At 39.3% G+C, this 19,445-nt stretch overlaps 1 protein-coding gene across 5 annotated transcripts in view; it reads left to right on the top strand.

Moving 5' to 3' along the window:
• Positions 1-1,191: 1,191 nt before the first annotated feature.
• The window catches only part of DOCK7 (dedicator of cytokinesis 7), a 211,462-nt gene continuing 193,208 nt past the window's right edge, over positions 1,192-19,445 (top strand). For 2 of the 5 annotated variants that reach the window (XM_053655506.1, XM_037136231.2), the window contains exon 1: positions 1,192-1,480. In XM_053655506.1, coding sequence (XP_053511481.1) covers positions 1,443-1,480 — 38 coding nt within the window. In that variant the 5' untranslated portion in view covers positions 1,192-1,442. The remainder of the gene's footprint in view (positions 1,481-19,445) is intronic. The other 3 variants (XM_037136232.2, XM_037136233.2, XM_037136230.2) reach the window with 2 other exon arrangements.

Raw genomic sequence — 19,445 nt, 5'->3', positions numbered from 1 at the left:
TAGACTGTCTTTACTGGAATGAACATCTTTATACAAAATAGATGAATGAAGTCTTTCACACTGGTTAGAACACTGGACAGGAAGCTAGGCTCTGACTAATCGAAGCATTCACCTCTGACTCAGTGTGTGACTCTGGGCAAATAACTCAATGGCTGAATGCTACAAAGTTTCCAGCTGTAAAAGAGGAAAACAAGCATCCAACCTACTTCACAAGGACACAGTGAAGATATAGTAATAAACACATATATTAAATTCTTGCTATACTTATGAGGGAAGGTACAAGAAACGGATATACTTTTCTTTATTTCACTATAACTTCACTAATCAGCAAATATACCTTAGGAACTAAACGGTGTAGACACCATGGGATTACAAGACAACAATAAAATGATTTCTGCTACTTCCTATTTAATAATCGGATTTAACAGGCAAGATCAAGTTAGCGCGGTAAACATAGAAATTATTTGGTAGAATGTGAAATTGGGAAAGTACATGGAGCTCACTTCGTCCAACAAATAAAACAGAAAATGAAATCTAAAAGAGGGAAGTAATAGATAGACCCAGGAGGAGTGCTATCAACGCAGAAAACACTTGTCTTCAGAGAAGAGGTCTGGGGTCTGGGTTTGAAAGTCAGTCGAAGAGGTTACCGTCTGCGCGACCGGGGGCCAGTACTTAGATTCTCTGAACCAATTCCTTCTCTGGAAAATAGTGATAACAACTTACTTCAGAGAGCTGTTGTGAATTTTAAGTAACACCGTGCGTGTAAAACTTGAATCTAGGGCCTAAGCACCACAAGTCAACTCTTATTACTGTTACTTCAGTAGGAGAAAGGTCTTTCCTGGCTTTTTTTCTTTAACACAAGCCATTCGCTCTCCAGCCAGACCCCATTCGCAAGGTGGAAACACAACAGAAATGTAGTTTTCATTAACAGGTCGGAGGTGGGCGCTGGAGGAAGCCGAACCGAGCCATCCCGGGCGGCAGGGCACAGCACCCCCTCGGCAAGTCCATCTTCCATTTCCTTCCCTTCCTTTTCGAAAAGGAACCACCACCACCACCCCGCCCCCGCTCCCGCTCCCGCCCCCGCTAGGTCGCCGGTCCCCGTCTAGCTTCTCCCTCCGTCTTTGTAGGGCGTGCGGGCCACAGCAGGGAGGCGGCCCCGGCTGCGACCGCCCCCCCACGCCCCATTCTTCCCCGCGGTTCCCGCCCGCCGCAGCGGCGTCGGGAGCCGGCGCGCCCGCGGGGGTTGACACAGGCGCGGAGAAGCGGTTTGTGGTTGCGCTCCTCTCAGGAGCTTTACGGCAGGGCTCGTTCCCGGCTCCGGCCGCCAGCCCCTGCCTCCCGAGTCCGGAGCTGGGACTGGCGGAGGCCGCAGGGAGGGAGCGCGAGCGAGGAGGCACGCGCCCGCTGGTCCGCGCCCAGACCGCCGCCGCCTCCCAGCAGCCATGGCCGAGCGCCGCGCCTTCGCCCAGAAGATCAGCAGGTAAAGCTCGGGCGCGGGGCGCCCCTCCGCAGCCGGAGAAGGAGCTGGAGAGTCCTGCCGGGCGAGGCCTAGGAGGCGGGTGGGTGTGGCGACGCGGTGCCGGGGATCCGGCGGCCGGGCGGAGGGGCTCGCGGGTGGTGCGGCCGTAGCCCGCCGAGGCCTCGCACGGCCCCCAAACCCCGGCCCTCACCCTCGCCGGGTCCGCGGACCTGCGGAGCCCTGGGCGCCTGCCTCCGCCGCCTCTTGGGCGAACCGGGCCTGGAGTTTCGTAGCGGCTTACAGGAGGGCGGGTGGGGGGAGCTCCTCGGCCGGCCAGCCGACCGGCGCTTCCCAAATTCTTTGTGTCCTGCCCTCCGGCGCTGGCGGGAGCCGCGTCGCTGGGCCCCCCGCTCTCCCCGCCCACTCCCCGTGGGCCCTCCGGAGGGTCCGGGGGTCCGCCCTCCGCTCCACCCCAACAAAAGGAGCGGCGCGCGGCGGGCTCCTGGCCGGTGGGAGGCCACCCCTCCTTCACGCCGCGTTGCCTTTTTGAGAAATCTGACAGGAGCCCTCTCTGCACCCAGGGGCCCAATTCACCGAGGGCTGGTGCACCCAGAATGTAGGGCGTACGGCCAAAACGAAAAGTTGAGAGCCTAAGGTCTGCACCTTCGCGGCGCAGCTGCGGAATGTCGGACGCATCGTGGGCTGGAGCTGGGTGTTGGTGCGGTGTGAGTTGCGGCGTGCCCCGGTGTGCGTCCGCACGCCCGGGCCAGGAGCGCGGCGGCAGCCCTCTCCCCGCACCGGCCTCGCGCGCCGGTTTTAGGGTCTGGAAGTGAGCGAGCGATGGAGGTTGAGGTTCCCCAGGCTTTTACCTAATGCGGTGTGCCGATTGGCACCGTTCTCGCCCTCCCCACCCGCTCAGAACTAAAAGTTGAATTACTGTGGAGGATTCTGATATTTGTAGAATTTCTTTGTAGAATATACTAATGGATAAGACAACGTTTTTGGTTTTAATGAGACCACATTTCTATGAATTATGATGTCCTAAGAAAAGAAACATTCAGGTTTTTTTTGTTGTTGTTTTTTTTTTACAATTGTATTTTTGCGGCTCTGGATCTTTTTAGTTTAATGACATTTCTTAAAGAATTTTTGGACCTTCCAAACAGGTCCCTTTTTTTAACTGCTTGAGTTTCCATAACCTAACATTTCTTTGATTTAAGCTCTGGGCTTATTTTTTTTTTCGAGTTTTAGAACACAGACTTGATCTCCTTAAGAGGGAAAATAGCAAGTGCTAAAGAGCACGGGCTCTAGTGTCAGACTGTGACAGGGGTTCAGATCCCTTCTGTTACTTTCTCATTTACCACCTTGGCCAGATTGTTTAAAACTCTCTTAAGTTTTAGTTTTTTCATCTGGAAAATGGGTATAATAACAGTGCTCATATTATAGAGTTGTGAAAATGGAGCTTCCCCAACCTTTTTGGCCCCAGGGCGGGTTTCGTGGAAGCCTGCGGAGGGGAGGGGTGGAGGGGGGCTCGCCTGCTGTGGATGGAGGGTTTGGTGTAGGCGGAGCTCAGGTGAGCTCGCTTGCATCGCGGTTCCTAACAGGCCGCTGCCTAACAAGCCCGTTGGCAGCTGGCCGGCGGATTGGAGACCGCTGGTGTAAAGTGTTTATAGCATAGTGCATGGTTTATAATAACTATCATTGAACACATAATTTGTATATTCTAGGGAGTTGTGATAGGTTTAATATAACATTATTACTTTTTTTGGTAAAACAATTCAGTCTTTTTTTCTAAAGGCAGTGCTGGTTTTTAAAGATGTATTCCTTGACACGTGCGCTTAGTATTAGATTCTCTTTAAAGTAACCAGAAGTTAATCTCTGAGAACAGTGGGCTGATCAAAAATGTGCACATTAGGCAGTTAGATATGAAATATATCTAATATCTAGTTCTCCATCTATGGAGTTTGTACTCAGATGGGACAGGACAAACACACACACATAATTGGTTTTGCAGAACAGCACTAAATTCAAATTAATATAGCCTTGTGAAGTTGTAAAGTTAAGGCAATGGAAATAAAGAGCCATGTGTTAGAGATAGGAGATAGACATGGCAGTGATTGGTTGGATATTGAAGGTGAGGAAGACTAAGGAGTCTGGGATGACCTTCAGGTTTCTGACTTGGGAAATTGGGTGGATGGTGGAGGCAATTATTGAAGTAAGGTAAAGAAGAAGATGTTTGAAGGTGGAAATGAGGTGTAATGGAGATGATGATTTAGTGCTGGGCATGTTGATTTTGAGGTACTCATGGAGCATTCAAAGAGAAACATCTACTAGGTCGTTGGTGCACATTTAAAGTGCAGAAGAGAGAGATTGGGCTGAAAAATCTAGGTTTGGGAGTCTTCAGCAAGTTGGTTATAATTGAAGCCAGAGGAGTAGCTGAGAGTCCAGGAGAAATATACAGACTTAACTTGGAGGGAAGACCAAGGGACAGAACTGCTATAGATGGTGAGTTATTGTGTTTATTGTGAATGAAGGGTACTTTCTTCCTTGTTGCCAAATATGGCTGAATAATACGTCTGAGTAAATTCTTGTTTTGCTTCTTGGTTTCTTACTATAGGAAGTATAGCACAGACTTTGGAGCAAACTGCCTAGTTTGACATCCTAGCACTGCTCTTCATTGAGTAAACTTGGACATGTTACTTCACCTCATTATGCCTTATTTTTTCTATCATTATAAAATAGGATAACAGTAGGAACTACCTCCTAGTGCTGTTGGAAAGGTTAAAATAAATCAATACATGTAAAGTGCTTAGAACAGTGCTTTTTAGTAGTACCCAGTAAGTATCAACTATTTTTTTTTATTACAGTATTTATAGTAGAGGTTTAGGACCTCTTCTGGGTAGAGATAATCCTTTTTTTATCATGTGCATATGTGGACTTTGTTGCTCTGTGGAAAACCTGTTGTTATTTGGAAGCTTTTTTTTTAAAAAAAAGCTTTATAATGGTCAGAAACTTTTACCTAAAAAGAATTATGCTGATTTCTTTCCTGGCTCAGTTATTCCCTAACCGTTTGCTATTATTTTAGTGCTGTTATTGTTTTGAAGCTGTGATTTGGTAATTTCTCCAAGGTCTTTACACTGTATCACTGATCGTACCTATCACTGTACCTCAGCTCATCCTATAAAGCAGCATGTGCATTTTGTCCAGATCAGGTATTTCCTCTTGTCTCCCTGCTTCTTGAGAACGAGGCGTGTGCATTGTTAACCTTTATAATCACCCCCAGCAAATAACAGGTACAATTTTTGGAATGTTGATTATAATTAATGATCTAGGATTTGGTTTGGATTATTTTGTCCTGTGACATGGTATTCTGCAGTAGTGAGGAGTACTTGTAAATACTTTTTAAAATTGCATTCTTTTTTTCATAACCCAGAGAGGCAGAAGAACATAGTAAAAAAGAATACGGGCATCAGGAAACATTGTACAGGTTGAAATTCTGCTTATACAGTATCACAGAATAGCTATATAATTCTGGGCAGTTGATTTAAACTCTCTGTCTTCATTTCTTCATCAGTAAAATGGGGATAATTGACTCCATAAGGTTAATGTGAGGACTCATTGAATTAATACATGTAAAACCTTTAGAACTGTTTCTGAAACATAATAACCATTCAAAAATTTGTTAGCTGCTGCTATTCTTATTCCTATTCTGTTTTCTGTTACTATTCTTTCTGTAATCCAGGAATTGAGGTTCATGGAACATGAGATTATTTGCCTAAATTGGGACTTCAAATCCTGGTCCTCTGATTGCAGGTCTTATACTTTTGTTCAGCTGTATTTTCTTTCTGCAAAATATTTTCTGGAGTAATTTCAGATTTCCTAACAGTGCCACTGTTAGCATCTCAAAAGTTACCCTTGCCTTCTGAGTTTTGTTTTTGTTAGTTTAGTATCATATTTGCTGCCTAAGAAGCAGAATTTAATGGAAGGCTTCATCAGATCTTTATTTCTGAGGAAATTTAGCATGAGTAGGGTTTCCTAGATATATGCTTATTTATAAACTCAATTGTTTTTAGTATTGAACCACTTTATAACTCTGACTAGATAGGCCCAATCTTTCAGTCTGCTGAATCTACTTTGTTCAATTCATTATCTTACTCCTGATCAAAGTAAAGCCTTTCCAGTTAGTATCAACTACTTCATTACTGCCTTTACTTTGTTTAAAAAATCACTTTGTTAAGTATATTTTATTCATTATGCTATTACAGTTGTCCCATTTTTTTCTCCCCTTGATGCCCCCACCTGGTGCCCCCATTCCCTCCAGCATTCCCAACTCAGTTCTTCATGTCCATGGGGCATACATGTAAGTTCTTTGGCTTCTCCATTTCTTATACCATTCTTAAGCCTCCCCTTGTCTATTTTGTACCTACCAATTATGCTTCTTATTCCTTATACCTTTCTCCCCATTCTCCCTCCTCCCCCACCCCCTCCCTGCTGATAACTCTCCATGTGACCTCCATTTCTGTCATTCTGTTCCTGTTCTAGTTATTTGCTTAGTTTGTTTTCACTTTTGTTTTTATATTCATCTTGTTGATAGTTAGGAGTTTGTTGTCATTTTACTGTTAATAACTTTGATTTTCTTAGATAAGTCCCTTTAATATTTCATATAATAAGTGTTTGGTGATGATGAACTCCTTTAACTTGACCTTTTCTGGGAAGCACTATATCTGCCGTTCCATTCTAAATGAAAGCTTTGCTGGATAGAGTAATCTTGGATGTAGGTCCTTGTCTTTCATGACTTTGAATACTTCTTTTTAGCCCCTTCTTGCCTGCAAGGTTTCTTTTGAGAAATCAGCTGGTAGTCTTACAGGAACTCCTTTGTAGGGAACTCTCTGCCTTTCTTTAGCTGCTTTTAAGATTCTTTTTTTTTTTATCATTAACCTGTGACATTTTAATTATGATGTGTCTTGGTGTAGTCCTCCTTGGGTCCAGTTTCTTTGGGACTCTCCGAGCTTCCTGTATGTCTATTTTCTTCACCAGATTGGGGAAGTTTACCTTCCTTATTTTTTCCAAATAAGTTTTCAATTTCTTGCTCTTCCTCTTCTCCTTTTGGTAGCCCTATGATTTGGATGTTGGAACATTTAAAGTTGTTTCAGAGGTTCCTAAGCCTGTCCTCACTTTTTTGAATTCTTGTTTCTTCATTCAGTTTTGGTTGAATGTTTATTTCTTCCCTTTGTTCCTAATTGTTGATTTGAATCCTTTCCATCACTGTTGGTTCCCTACATATTTTTCTTTATTTCACTTTGTATAGTCTTCACTTCCTTTATTTTGCATTCATACTCAGTCATTTCTGTGAGCATCCTGATTACCAGTTTTTTTAAGGTTTTATTTAGGTTTTTAAGGTTTTAAAGGTTTTATTTATTTATCTTTAGAGAGAGGGAAGGGATGGAGAAAGGCAGGGAGAGGAACATTGATGTGTGAGGGATACATTGTTCTGTTGCCTCTCGCACACTCCCATCTGGGGACCTTGCTCACAACTCAGGCATGGGCCCCGACTGGGAATCAAACCTGCGACCTTTCTGTTCAGAGGCCAGAACTCAATCCACTGAGCCACACCAGCCAGGGCTGATTATCAGTGTTTTGAACTGTGCATCTGATAGGTTGGCCATCTCCTCATCACTTAGTTTTTTTTCCAGAAATTTTATCTATTCTTTCATTTGGGTCATATTTCTTTGTCTCAGCATACCTGTTCAGTTGTAAGGGGCGGAGCAGGTGGAGCCTTAGGTATTCACCAGGGTAAGGCAACCCATTTCATGCTTTGTGGTGCTGTATGTGGGGGAGGGGTCAGAGAGGGAACAATGCTGGTTGCTGAGCTCTCTCCTTAATTTCAAGAGACTAGAAGTTTCTCCTGCCACCACAACCTCCACAGGTTTTTACAGCCAGACATTCTGACGCTATTTTGCCTGTGCTGGAACCCTGGGCTGCATGGGCTGTCTCACTACCCAGTTGTTTCTTCTGGTTTATCCACATGTGAATGTGGGACCATCCGGTCCACCAGCTGCCGCCTTGCCACGCATCCTCTCCACCCCAGTTGCCCGTCTCCGCCCCTCCTACCAGTCTGGATGAAAGTTTCCTTTCCTTTCCCTTTCCTTTCCCTTTCCCTTTCCTTTCCTTTCCTTTTCTTTTCTTATCAATGGGTGGTTGCCTCTGCCTCTCATGCATCCCCTGCTAGGAACTGGCCTGCAACGCAGGCATGTGCCCTGACTGGGAATTGAACCTCGACCGTTTGGTTCGCAGGCCTGCACTCAATCCACTGAGCTACACCAGCCAGGGCTGGATGAATGTTTCTTTAACTCCTTGATTATCGGAGTTCCACATAGTTTGATTTTCTGACAGTTCTGGTTGTTTTTTGTTTTTAAGTTTGTTTTTTCCTACTTTTGGTTGTGTGAAGAGGTGGAGCGTGTCTATCTATGCCTCCATCTTGGCCGGAACTCCAAAATCACTTTGGACATAAACTTTCCCTGACCTTCTGTGTTACTTATCTCACTAACTCTTAATGCTAAATATCTAACCTATTTCTTGCTCATGAGCTGCAGAGTAGTGTTAGAGGGAGACTAAAACAGTCCAAAGTTGATCTTTTATTAATTAATGGTTTCTCACTTGAAGTTTGTACTCCAAATCATTTCTCTTATCATCTTTGTTTCCCTACACCATATTTTACTGAAAAGTTCAACATGATTTCTAACATGAGTTCTTCATTTAACTGCTCTGCCAATATGTCATTTAACTGCCTTTCTCTTGAGCTTGAAAGGTGTCTTAGCCCTAAAGCTTACCTATTTTATTGTACTTTGAATCCCATACTTTGCCACCTCCCTCAGAACTTTGATTTCACAATATTCCCCTTACTTTGTAGCATCTTCAGTCTATTCCATTTTATGGGTGCTTCCCTTAAACTGTAAGACCTAATATGCCTTTCTCATCAAAAACAAAGAACCATTGAGTCTTCTGGCCTTTGGAGGTGCCAGCCAATCATTCCTTTTTCCTTTCTGGTCATAGTTCTCACTTGTATGTGGTATAGTCACAGCTACTTCCTGCTTGTTCTCATTAATCCTTGGGCTATATGGATGTGCTTACCATGGTACCTTATATGTACTTGAATTATAGAACTCTTGAAGATTAGGAACCTTTGACCTTTTTCTTTTCTGATTTCAGAAACTACTGCTTGTTTTGAAAATTTTTAATATGCCCCCCCCCCCCCCCCCCCCCCGCTCCTTCCTCCTATTCTGTACTGCTTTTCAGAGCTCTGTGATAGCTGGTCTAGGTCATTTTATCTCCAGTGCTTAGCACAGAGTCTGTGTAAAGTGGACACATAAGAAGTGTTTAATGAATGCCACCCTGACACCGTGGAGCATCTTTCATTACCTTAGTTCTAAATGACCATAGCAGGATCTTAACTGAACTACTTTCTGCCTCTTCTAATTCAATGTGTTGCAAGTGAATTCTCTCTAAAACAGCTTTAACATGGCATTTGCTTGTTCAAGAATATATAGTGGCTTTCTATTGTATTAAATTCAAACTCTGGCTTGCATTTTATTGTCATCTATAATCTGGTCCCTCTCTGGTTGACTTATTTTCTAGCTTGTATGTTGGACCAGTCTGGTGTTCTCACTGCATCCCCACAAATTTTCTGCTCTTTTGCTCTTCTGGGTTTTTTTTTAATAATATTTTTCTTTTTCTTTTCCAAATCTTACCCTTTTCTTCAGACTATTCTAATCTACTGTCCTTACTTTTGGGATAACTATTTCCTTTTCTTTATTTTCTTCTTACCACCTATTAGTGCATCTCTAAACAATATACATTTTTCTGGTATTGAGTGTATTTGAATATAACCATACTATACCTTTGCATGCTTTTCTTCTTTTCAAAATTATATTTGTATCTGAGATTAATTCATGATTTTATGAATAATTGAAATGTATTCATTTTCATTGCTTTGTTTTTTTTCATTGTATAAATATACCACAATTTTCCGATCTACAGTACATGGATATTTGTAGTGGATAAATATACCACAGTATTCCATTCTTCAGTAGACTAGGTTATTTCTAGTCTTTGACTATTAGAAACAATGATCCTATTAGCATTCCTATACATTTAGTCTGGTGTACATGTGCATGAGTTCTCTGGTACAGCTATGAAGTTACTGGGTCTTAGTTATTTTATTGCTTGTCATAGCAGTTTTATTTATCATCAAGTTTACTAGGTAATGCCAAACTGTTTCCTAAGATAGCTGTAGAAATTTATGCTCCTGCAACAGTGTCACTTTACACAATTATATCATTTGGTATTGCCAGCGTTTTCATTTTTGCCAATTCAGTGGATACATGATGCTATCTTTTTGTAAAAGTTTTAGTATGTATTTACTTGATTACTAATGAGGTTGAGCTGGTTTGTGTATTTATTGACCATTTGAATACTCTTTTGTAAATTGCTTATTTATATCTTTTGCCCTTTTGTTTTTTTCCTTTGGATTTTGTCTTTTCTTTTTAGTGTGAGTACTTTATATACATTTAGTGTATTAGTCATTTATTGATTATAAGTGTTGCACATATCTTCCTGCTTGGTTTTTAGGCTTTTTATGGAGTCTTTTCAAAACAGAGTTCTCAGTTTTAAAGCAATTTATGCATCTTTTTGATGGTTACTACTTTTGGAGTCTTCTTTAAGAAACATTTTATTACCCTGAGGTCATTAAGATATTCATCTGTGTTATCATAAGCTTGTGGTTATGTCCTTTGTATTTGGTTTTATATTCTACCTGGGCTTGACAAGTGTATAATATGAAATTATAATTTTTTTCAGAATGAGTTATTGTGGGGGTGACTTTCCTCGAAAGTCCCCCCGTGTGCCACAGGTGAGAGTAAACATGACTGAGACATGATCTGCTTGGGGAGGAGAGGTGGCTAGTTTCCCAGAGGAAAAAGGCCTTGAGCAGTGGCCAGTTTCTTGGGGAAAAAGGCGTTGAGCCCTTTCTCCAAGGGCTTTTATTGGGTTGTAATACACAGGAATACAAGGCAGCAAGGATCAAACAGTAGATAACATCTCAAAGAAGTCTGAGGGCTTAGTCTGAGTCAGAGTCTGTCAGGAACAGAGTTTTAGAGTTTCCTGCTCGAACCCTTAACATATGAATGAAAGCACTCTTAGTAGAGCAGATTTCACAGGTTTATCAGGAAGTGTTTGTGATATCAGATTTTTCCCCAGGACACGCTCTAGCAAGGCAAGGAGCTGCATCTCTTCCCATCAGGTATTCAGGCTTAAGGGGATTAGAGCCAGGAAGTGCTTCTCCTAGAGGACATGGGTACTTGGGCTGTGTCACATAGCCCGAGGGCATGGTTCTATTGCTGGCTCTTTGTTGCATCCCCCCCAAATCCTTCCATGAAGGCCTCCCAAGTGGTCAAGTCTGGCTTAGGTTGCTCCCCACTGTGAGGAGACTTACCCATCATGGACTTCAGACCATGCTTTGGGGGCAGGGAGGAAACTGAGGCAGCATTTGCTACCAGAGACAAACTTTGTCTCCTGTGGCTCACATTCCAAAGGTCGTGACTGGCTCATCCTTAGCCAAGGTGGGGGGGGGGGGTAGAGTTACAATCCCTGAAACCAGGCTGAGAGGTCCACAACAGGTTATCCTTTCTCCATTGGTCTGCTCTGACACTTCTGTAGTAGATTGTGTGTCCTCGCTTGTGGGGGTTTTCAGGGCTGTTTTATTCTGTTGGTCTGGTTACACATCTTTTCATCAATTGTAAATGATCTTTGTTCTAGGAAGTCTTAGAATTTGGTAGAATAACTCCTCCCACAGTTTAAAAGTGTCTTGGTTGCTCTTAGCTCTTTGAATTTCCATGTATATTTTAGAAAAACCCCTAAATCCTATTAGAATTTGATCGGGATTGCATTGAATCTGTACATCAGTTTGAGGGAAATGTGACATCTTTATAATATTGAGTTTCCAATGTGTAATTGTGGTGTACTCTTCTTCTGTTTAGTTGTTCTTTATATTGTACAATGAAATTTTATAATTTTCTTTGTAACTTTCTTACATTTCTTTTATTAGATTTATTCTTAGGTGTGTAAGGATTTTGTATCCAGCTGTGTAAACCTCACTAAACTCGTTCTAAAAGTGTATTTGTGGATTCATTTTCTATATAGGCAACCATGTTGTCTAGAAGTCATGAATTTTTTTTCTTCCTTTCCAAACTTTATAACTACTTATTTTTTGTCTTGCTCTATATGGTTATTACCTTGTATTACCATGCAGATTATTATAATTTCTATTCACATTATATTAATATTGACAATCCTCATTTTGTTTATGATCTCAAAGCTTGATGGTTGCTGTAGGTGTTTTGGTCTGGGTTACTTGAAAACGAAACTGAGATGAGGATGAAGAGTTGAGAGTTTACCTGGGAACTATAATTCTAGGGCATCAAAAGAGAAAGAGGAAGTGAGGCAGAAAAGGAGGGGAAACAATAGAATGTGACAACTTACCTGTTTGGCCACTGCTTCCCAAAGAGCTGGAGAGAGATTGTTGGCAGGTGTGCTTGCTTGGCCGCACAACATATCTTTTTATGGAGGAACAGTTCCTCAGTTCAGTAGATTGGAATCTGGAAGAAGATATTTGAGGTCCGTCCATAAAGTATCCAACTGTGTATTATGAAAAGTAGAGACATTTCTTGAAGAAGATACAAGATGCAAGAAACATTGTACATAGGACAGTGACACCTCAGTCCTCTTCAAAGTAGGCACTTTGGGTCCCTTACACCTTGGGACCCAATCACCATCAGCTTCCCTGTCATATTTTTCTGAATTCTCACTGATGGTCTGAAATCCCTTCCCTTTCAAAGGTGTTTTTAGTTTTGGGAAAAGCCAGAAGTCACCGGGTGCCAAATCTTGGCTGTAGGGAGGCTGAGTCACCTGGGTGATCTGATGTTTTGCAAAAAAACTGCATTAGACGTGATGTGTGAGCATGTGTGTTGTTGTGATGAAGCTGTCAGTCACCAGTTGCCTGTAGCTGTGGCCTCAAGCTTAACACAAAATTTGATGCAGGTTCATTGCTCTATTCATTCAGTCATTTTGAATGTGACGGCCACACAGTGTACAATGCTAACTCAAGGGTGTCTACTGTCCCCACTGACTAGTACAGTGAAGTCATCATTGTTTATGGTTGTGTATTCCAGTCCACTCTCCTTGGCAGCCTGGTTACATTGATGTTGTGCAAACTGTTCTCATTATATTAACAATGATTGAACTTTTTCCTGACAGACCTCATATATCTACCTGCATTTCTCTTGTATCTTGTTTTCCATTAGTCAATTCATTCTCCTCAGAGAGATAATTCTTCACTTCTGGATTACATCATGTGGACCCTTTTTGCAACCATCCTAGATATCTCAGTACTTTTTCAGTGGCTTTTGACAGAGGAGACTTTGGTTGCAAGTGATAGAAACTCAAGTCAGATTAATTTGCACACAAAAATGTTGACTCACATAACTGAGTACATCTCGTCCAGAGATACCTGTGATATCAGCAGGCTCTTCTCTTCATGTCTTGAATAGATTTTCCACTGAGTTACAATGAGAGTTGACAGCCCCAGGCTCAAATTCTGCCAGTTTAGTTCTGTGAGGAAAGATGTAGCAACTGAATTATTAGTCTGGCTTGAGTCACATGCTCTTCTTTGAACCAATTACTATGTTTAGGGATATAGGGGTCTTGGCAGGTCCTGGGTCCCATGTCCTACTCTGTGTCTTGGAGGAGAGATGTGATGGTGTCAACCCCACCCAGTCTCAAGGAATGAGTTCCTTACCAGAAAGAAGGGGTTTCTAAATAAAAGGAGGGTAAGAGTCACAACAAAACAACTGATGGTCTTTAAAATTAGTCATTTTAAGTTGCTTAGCATCACTTTAATTATTTAAATATACAGCTGTACAATCAGCTTTGCTACCTACTAAAATTTCAGTGTAACTTGTGAAATACAAAATACAAAGAAAGCCTGTGTAATCTGATGCCAGCTGTGCATCCAGTCTCTTTGTTAAGTTTAGCTCTGACCTGCATGTCAACTGTAGCCCTTCCAAGGAGGTGTGCTTGTTTGGTTTTTTTTTTTGCTTTCCTTTGCTGCTTCTGCATCTGCACTCCTATCATGAGGTGTTTCTGATTTGACCTGTGACACCAGAAAACTGAACTTCTTAATTCATATCAGTCATTGAATGATTCTCATAAATGTTGATAAAGAAGCAGTGATTGTTGTAAGTTGTTTCAGGGTGCAAAACTTTCTCAGTGACTCTACCTCATCTTTTTCCTGTTGTTATAATTCTTACTCTGACTAATAATTTCTTTTTCTTCTCCTTTTCTTCACAGTAGTTTCAAGTATACTCAGGTTCTTTTAAAAAAATAACTTTAACTTTATTGAGTTATAATTTGCATACTATAAGATTAATTCAAATGCATACTCAATGATTTTTAGTAAATTTATAGAGTTGCAAAACCACCACCAGAATCCAGTTTTAGAGCATTTTTATCACTACCCAAAATACCTGTGAAAGTTTATAGCTACTGCCTATTCCCACCTCAAGCTCTAGGCAACCACTAGTATTTTCCCTCCCTCCCTCCCTACCTCCCTCTCTCCCTCTGTCTAGATTTGCCTTTTCTGAATATTTCACATAAATACAGCCATATAATATGTGGTCTTTTGTGTCTGGCTTCTTTTAATTTGTTCTTAAATTACAATTTATATTTAATATTTTTTGTATTAGTTTCAGGTGTACAGCTTAGTGGTTAGATAATCAAGTACTTTCCAAAGTGTTCCTCCTGATATTTTTAGTACCCAACTGGCACCATACCTGCTTACTATAATGTTATTGACTATATTTCCTGTATGGTGCTTTACATTCCTCTGGCTTTCTTTTTTACTTAGCATAATTTTTTGAGATCCATCTGTGTTGTAGTGTGTATCAGCACTTCATTTCTTTTTATGACTGTATAATATTTCATTGTGTATACATATAGATATATCATATTTAGTTTATTCATTCATTAGCTTGTAGACATTTAGGTTATTTCTACCTTTGGCTATTGTGAATAGTGCTGCTATGAACAGTCATGTACAGCTTGTGTTTAAGCACCTATTTTTAGTTCTTGTGGTTATATTCCTAGGAGTGGAATTGCTAGATCATCTGGTAATATTATGTTTAATTTTTTCAGGAACCACCAAACCATTCCACAGTGACTATACCATTTGACATTTCCACCAGCAATGTTGGAGGGTTCTAATTTCTCCAAATCCTCACTGACACTTGTTATTGTCCTCTTTTTGATTATAGATATTCAAATGAGTGTAAAGTTGGCATTTATTTTTATTGTGGTTATTGATTTGCATTTCCCTAGTGATTAGTGATATTTTTCTTGAGCTTAATGACCATTCACAGATCTTCTTTGTTGAGATATCTATTCAGATCATTTGCTTATTTCTCAGTTGGATTATTTATATTGTTTTGAGGTATAAGAGTTCTTTATATATTCTGGGCACAAGTCCTTTATTATATATGTGATTTACAAATATTTGTTTCCTTTCTAGTTTGTTTTCATGTTCTTAATGGTGAATTTTTAAGCATATTTTTTATTTTATTGAAGTCCAATCAGTGAGTTTTCTTTTTTTAAGGATCATTATTTTGGTATTGTAGCCAAGACTGCTTTAATTCATGGTTGAGAAGATTTCCTTCTCTGATTTCTTCTACAAGTTTTTATAGTTTTAGCTCTTACATTTAGGCTTATGATCCATTTTGCATTAATTTTTGTGCATGGCATGAGATAAGAGTCTAAATTCTTTTTTTTTTGGTTGTTCCATTCATTTATGTGTTCACTGGTTGATTCTTATGTACGCCCTGACCTGGGATTTAACCTACAACCTTGGCATACTGGGATGATGTTCTGTCTAACTGAGCTACCAGGCCAGGGCCTAAGAGTTTATTTCTTGACACTAAGTGCTGTTTCATTGATCTGTATGTCTGTCTTTAACCACATCATTCTGATAACTGGTACTCTGTAGTATATTTTGAAATCTGTAAGTGTAAGTTGCCCACTTCTAACTTTTTTTCAAAATTGTTTTGCCTATTCTGGATTTTTTGCATTTCCATAAACATTTGAGGATCAATATCAATATAAATTTTGCTAATTTTGAGTCTTTCAAATCTATGGCCACAGCCATCTCTTCATTTAATAGATCTTATTTGATTTCTCTCAGCGAAGATTAAGTTTTGGGGGTATAAGTCTTGTACTTCTTTTGTTAAACCGATTTCTGAGTACAGGGTCTGGCAGAAGTCAGCCCTGCTTGGGTGCGGTTGGTAGGGTAATGATATGGGTTTATAGTTTTAATTTGAACATTTCACCTAAAATGTCATATGTTGTGCTTGAGTATGATATTGTTATGTTACAGAATTACATGCTTATGATTTTGTAATTAAAAAGGAGCATTATTTATACCAGACCCTGTATTTTATTGTTTTTATGTTATCATGAATGGAATTAAAAATTTTTTTTTGGTTCGTTCATTGCTAATATATAGAAATATACAGAAAGTTGATTTTTTAATATTGAGCTTGTATCCTCTGATCTTGCTGAATTCATTGGTTCTAGTAGCTTTTTTTGGTGGATTTCTTAAGATTTTCTACATATAAGACCATGTTATCTGTGAATAAAGATAATTTTGTTTTAAAGATTTTATTTGTTTATTGTTTAGAGGGAGGGGAAGAGAGGGAGAAGGAGAGGGAGAGAAACATTGATGTGAGAAGGAAACATTGATCCGTTGCCTCTTCTATGTGTCCTGACCAGGATGGATTCACAACTCGGGCATGTGCTGTGGCAGGAAATCGAACTCATGATCTTTTACTTTGTGTGATCATGCTTAACCAACTGAGCTGTACTGGTCAGGGCAGCAAAGATAGTTTTATTTCTTCTTTTCCAATCTGAATTCCTTATTTTAATTTCTCTTCTATTCTTCCTTCTTTTAACTCTTGCACAGGCTAGAACCTGAAGTACACTGTTCATAGAAGTGGTGAGAGCAGATACTCTTGCTCTCTTCCCATTCTAAGAAGAAAGCATTCAGACTTTCAGCATTAAGTGTGCTGTCATTTGTAGACAGATGCTATAGAAAAGGGAAGGAGGCGACAAAGATTTGAGATGTATTTAAGAGTTAGAATGAACATGATTTAGCAATTAATTATATATAGTTTACACCAAAATATAATTTGTACATTTGTGGGTAAGAAGAGTCTGGCTTTACTTTTATGAAGGAGGGTAGAATTAAAGATAAATTTATCTCTTTTTGGGAGGATTGACTTTTTCCAGTAGAAGTTCCCTCCTATGTGTTCTTTTTTTAGTTGTCAATTTCAGATTGTTAATTTTTCTAAGTGTTAAATTTTTAAATTCTTTTTTAATATAGTTATAATTTAGTATGTTCTATGAAATTAGGGAGCTATATTTTCATCATGTTTTAGGAGAAGAAATTGAGATATAGTGAAATGCTGTCGATCAGAGTGATGGAAACATCCAAGTCTCTATTTAGTAGTTTTCTAAATCTTGACTTAAATGTATCCCAAAATAGTGTCAAATGGGATATATGAGTCAGCTGACATTTTTTTATTTTCCCCCAAAAGGAGCTATATCTTAAATGTTAAGTGTATTATATACAAGGAGTATTTCTGTTCTTTAGTTTCTCAAACCACGCTGTATGTGTTTTTGTTTTGGGGGGCCTTCAGTGGTTACTGGTCCACTGAACCTAAATTCCTAAAGAATTTAACACAGGCTCGCATGTAAGTGGCACAAAGGCAGTGCCTCAGCTGGGAGTCTCAATTAGCCATCCATGAAAGGTAGGGGACATCATAACAGTGACAAGTCATTATAGTGTTGCTATTAATATGCCAGTAAACAAAGCAGACATTTTCCCTGTGTGTATTTAACTGATCTCATAGGCTAGGTTTTGAAGAACAGAGAAATCAGTAATGTGAACTATATAGCTAGAGTCATCTACCTTTGGAAACTTGTTTCCATAGAAAAAGGCCTTAGGAGCTTTAAGGATCAGAATTCAAACCCTGACTCTATCTTTCAAAATAAACTTGGGAAAGTTACTTTAATTTTGAAGTTTATCTAAAAATACCTGTTTTTCTGATTATAAAATAATATATAGTGCTGAAGAAAATATGGAAATACAAAAGACCCAAAAAAGAGGATAAAAAATTACTCATAATTTTTTATTTAGATGAAAACCTGCCCTAATGAAATTCATATTCCAGTGGTGATCTTTGCAAAAACTAGAACTAGCCTAAGCATCTACCAATCGAGACTGGCTAAATATGTTCCAGATTGTCACAGATAAAAAGAAGGCAAGCATTGCTAAGAGTGGGGCTCTAAGTTCAGATCGTGGTGTTACTCATTATTACCTTGACCTCTTGAAACTTCAATATCCTGATGTAGCAGTGCCTACTTAATAAGGGTATTTTGAAGATTAAGTAAATACTGTATAACAAATATAAAATTTTGCACATTACAATCTGGCAGATTGTAAGTGCTTGGTAAATATTGCTAGAGTATTATTATTTTTATGTGCTGATATGGAAAGTTTTCCAAGATGTATTAAGTGTAAGATGTAAGGTATCAAGAGAATGTTATTGTATGGTGTCATATGTAATTATTAAAAAAAATAAGGGTTATATATATACACACATACACACACACACACACACTGATATATACACATCTTTTTCTTGAAGGATACCTAAGAAAATATTACGTGATTACATTTGGGAAATAGGACTGGGAATTTGAAGTAGTGGAAGTGGTAGTGAGATATATCTTTTTGTTTTTAACTCTTTGTGAAGTTTGAATTTTTTAATGTCATGCACATATTTTATTTATTTTTTAAAGATGCCCTCATCAAGTTTTCCTTGTTTTCTTCATGTTGAAAAACCTACTTATTCTGCCTCTCATAGTAACTTTATTTGCATAATCATAGAGCTTGAAAGTAGTTCTGGAACCAGTACTTTGCAGAGATGTTAGATTTTAGAGACTATTTGAGATACATAAACATTTTATATATCTTGTTTAAAAATTGTTGATAAAGAAAAGTTTCAGTAGTAACTTTTTATCTTACCAGTTAACACATGGCATAATAATCATGTCGGCTATGCTATTAGAGAAAAGGTTATATAAAGATAGGTTTATAAATAAAAAAATAAAGAAAAGGTTATACATTGAGAAATCTGTGGATTCAGATTCCTATCCCCCTCCCAGCAAATGTTTACCTATTTGACAGTAATAAAGAAGCATACATTCTTGTCCTTTTCCAATCAATTAGAAACCAACTGTATTTGTAAATAAGTTCAGTGTAAAAAGCATTTGGAAATTTCATAAATGACATAGTCTCTAAATTCATTCTTACTATTACCTTTTTTCCCTTATATCTGTCTTTATTTCTCCTTCCCTCCAGGAAGCTCACATCACTTGTTGCACTGTAGCATTCTTATTGAACTATTTTTTGAGGGGAGGAACTGTGAGTTTCTCTTTATTCCCCTTTACCATTTTAGCTTTTTAAACTTTTTTTAAAGCACCCAGTATGTCTTAGACACTATGATAAAGGGTGCAAGGGTAAATAAAGTGACGAACTGCTTTTAATTGCTTAGTTCCTTACAAGAGATAGATTTTAAAAGCGATTTGATAGATGCCATGATTTATTATTCGTTTATCACAATGAGGTAGACAAGAGACATCAGACCAAGTTAAAGAATATATAGGGCGGGGCAAAAGTAGGTTTGCAGTTGTGAGCACATGAAACACACTTTATTCTTATATTATTTGTTAATTATTGTGTTACTTTCTATACAAACAACAGTAAACTAACTTTTGCCCCACCTTTTCTTAAATGGCAGGCATTAACCTGGTTTGAAACATTTAT

The sequence above is a fragment of the Artibeus jamaicensis genome, unplaced genomic scaffold (genome assembly GCF_021234435.1).
Source record: "Artibeus jamaicensis isolate MK-2021 breed Jamaican fruit bat unplaced genomic scaffold, CSHL_Jam_final scaffold_1019, whole genome shotgun sequence".
Taxonomy (NCBI): domain Eukaryota; kingdom Metazoa; phylum Chordata; class Mammalia; order Chiroptera; family Phyllostomidae; genus Artibeus; species Artibeus jamaicensis.
The sequence above is the reverse complement of the archived record's forward strand: the minus strand, read 5'-3'. Positions and strand labels throughout refer to the sequence as shown.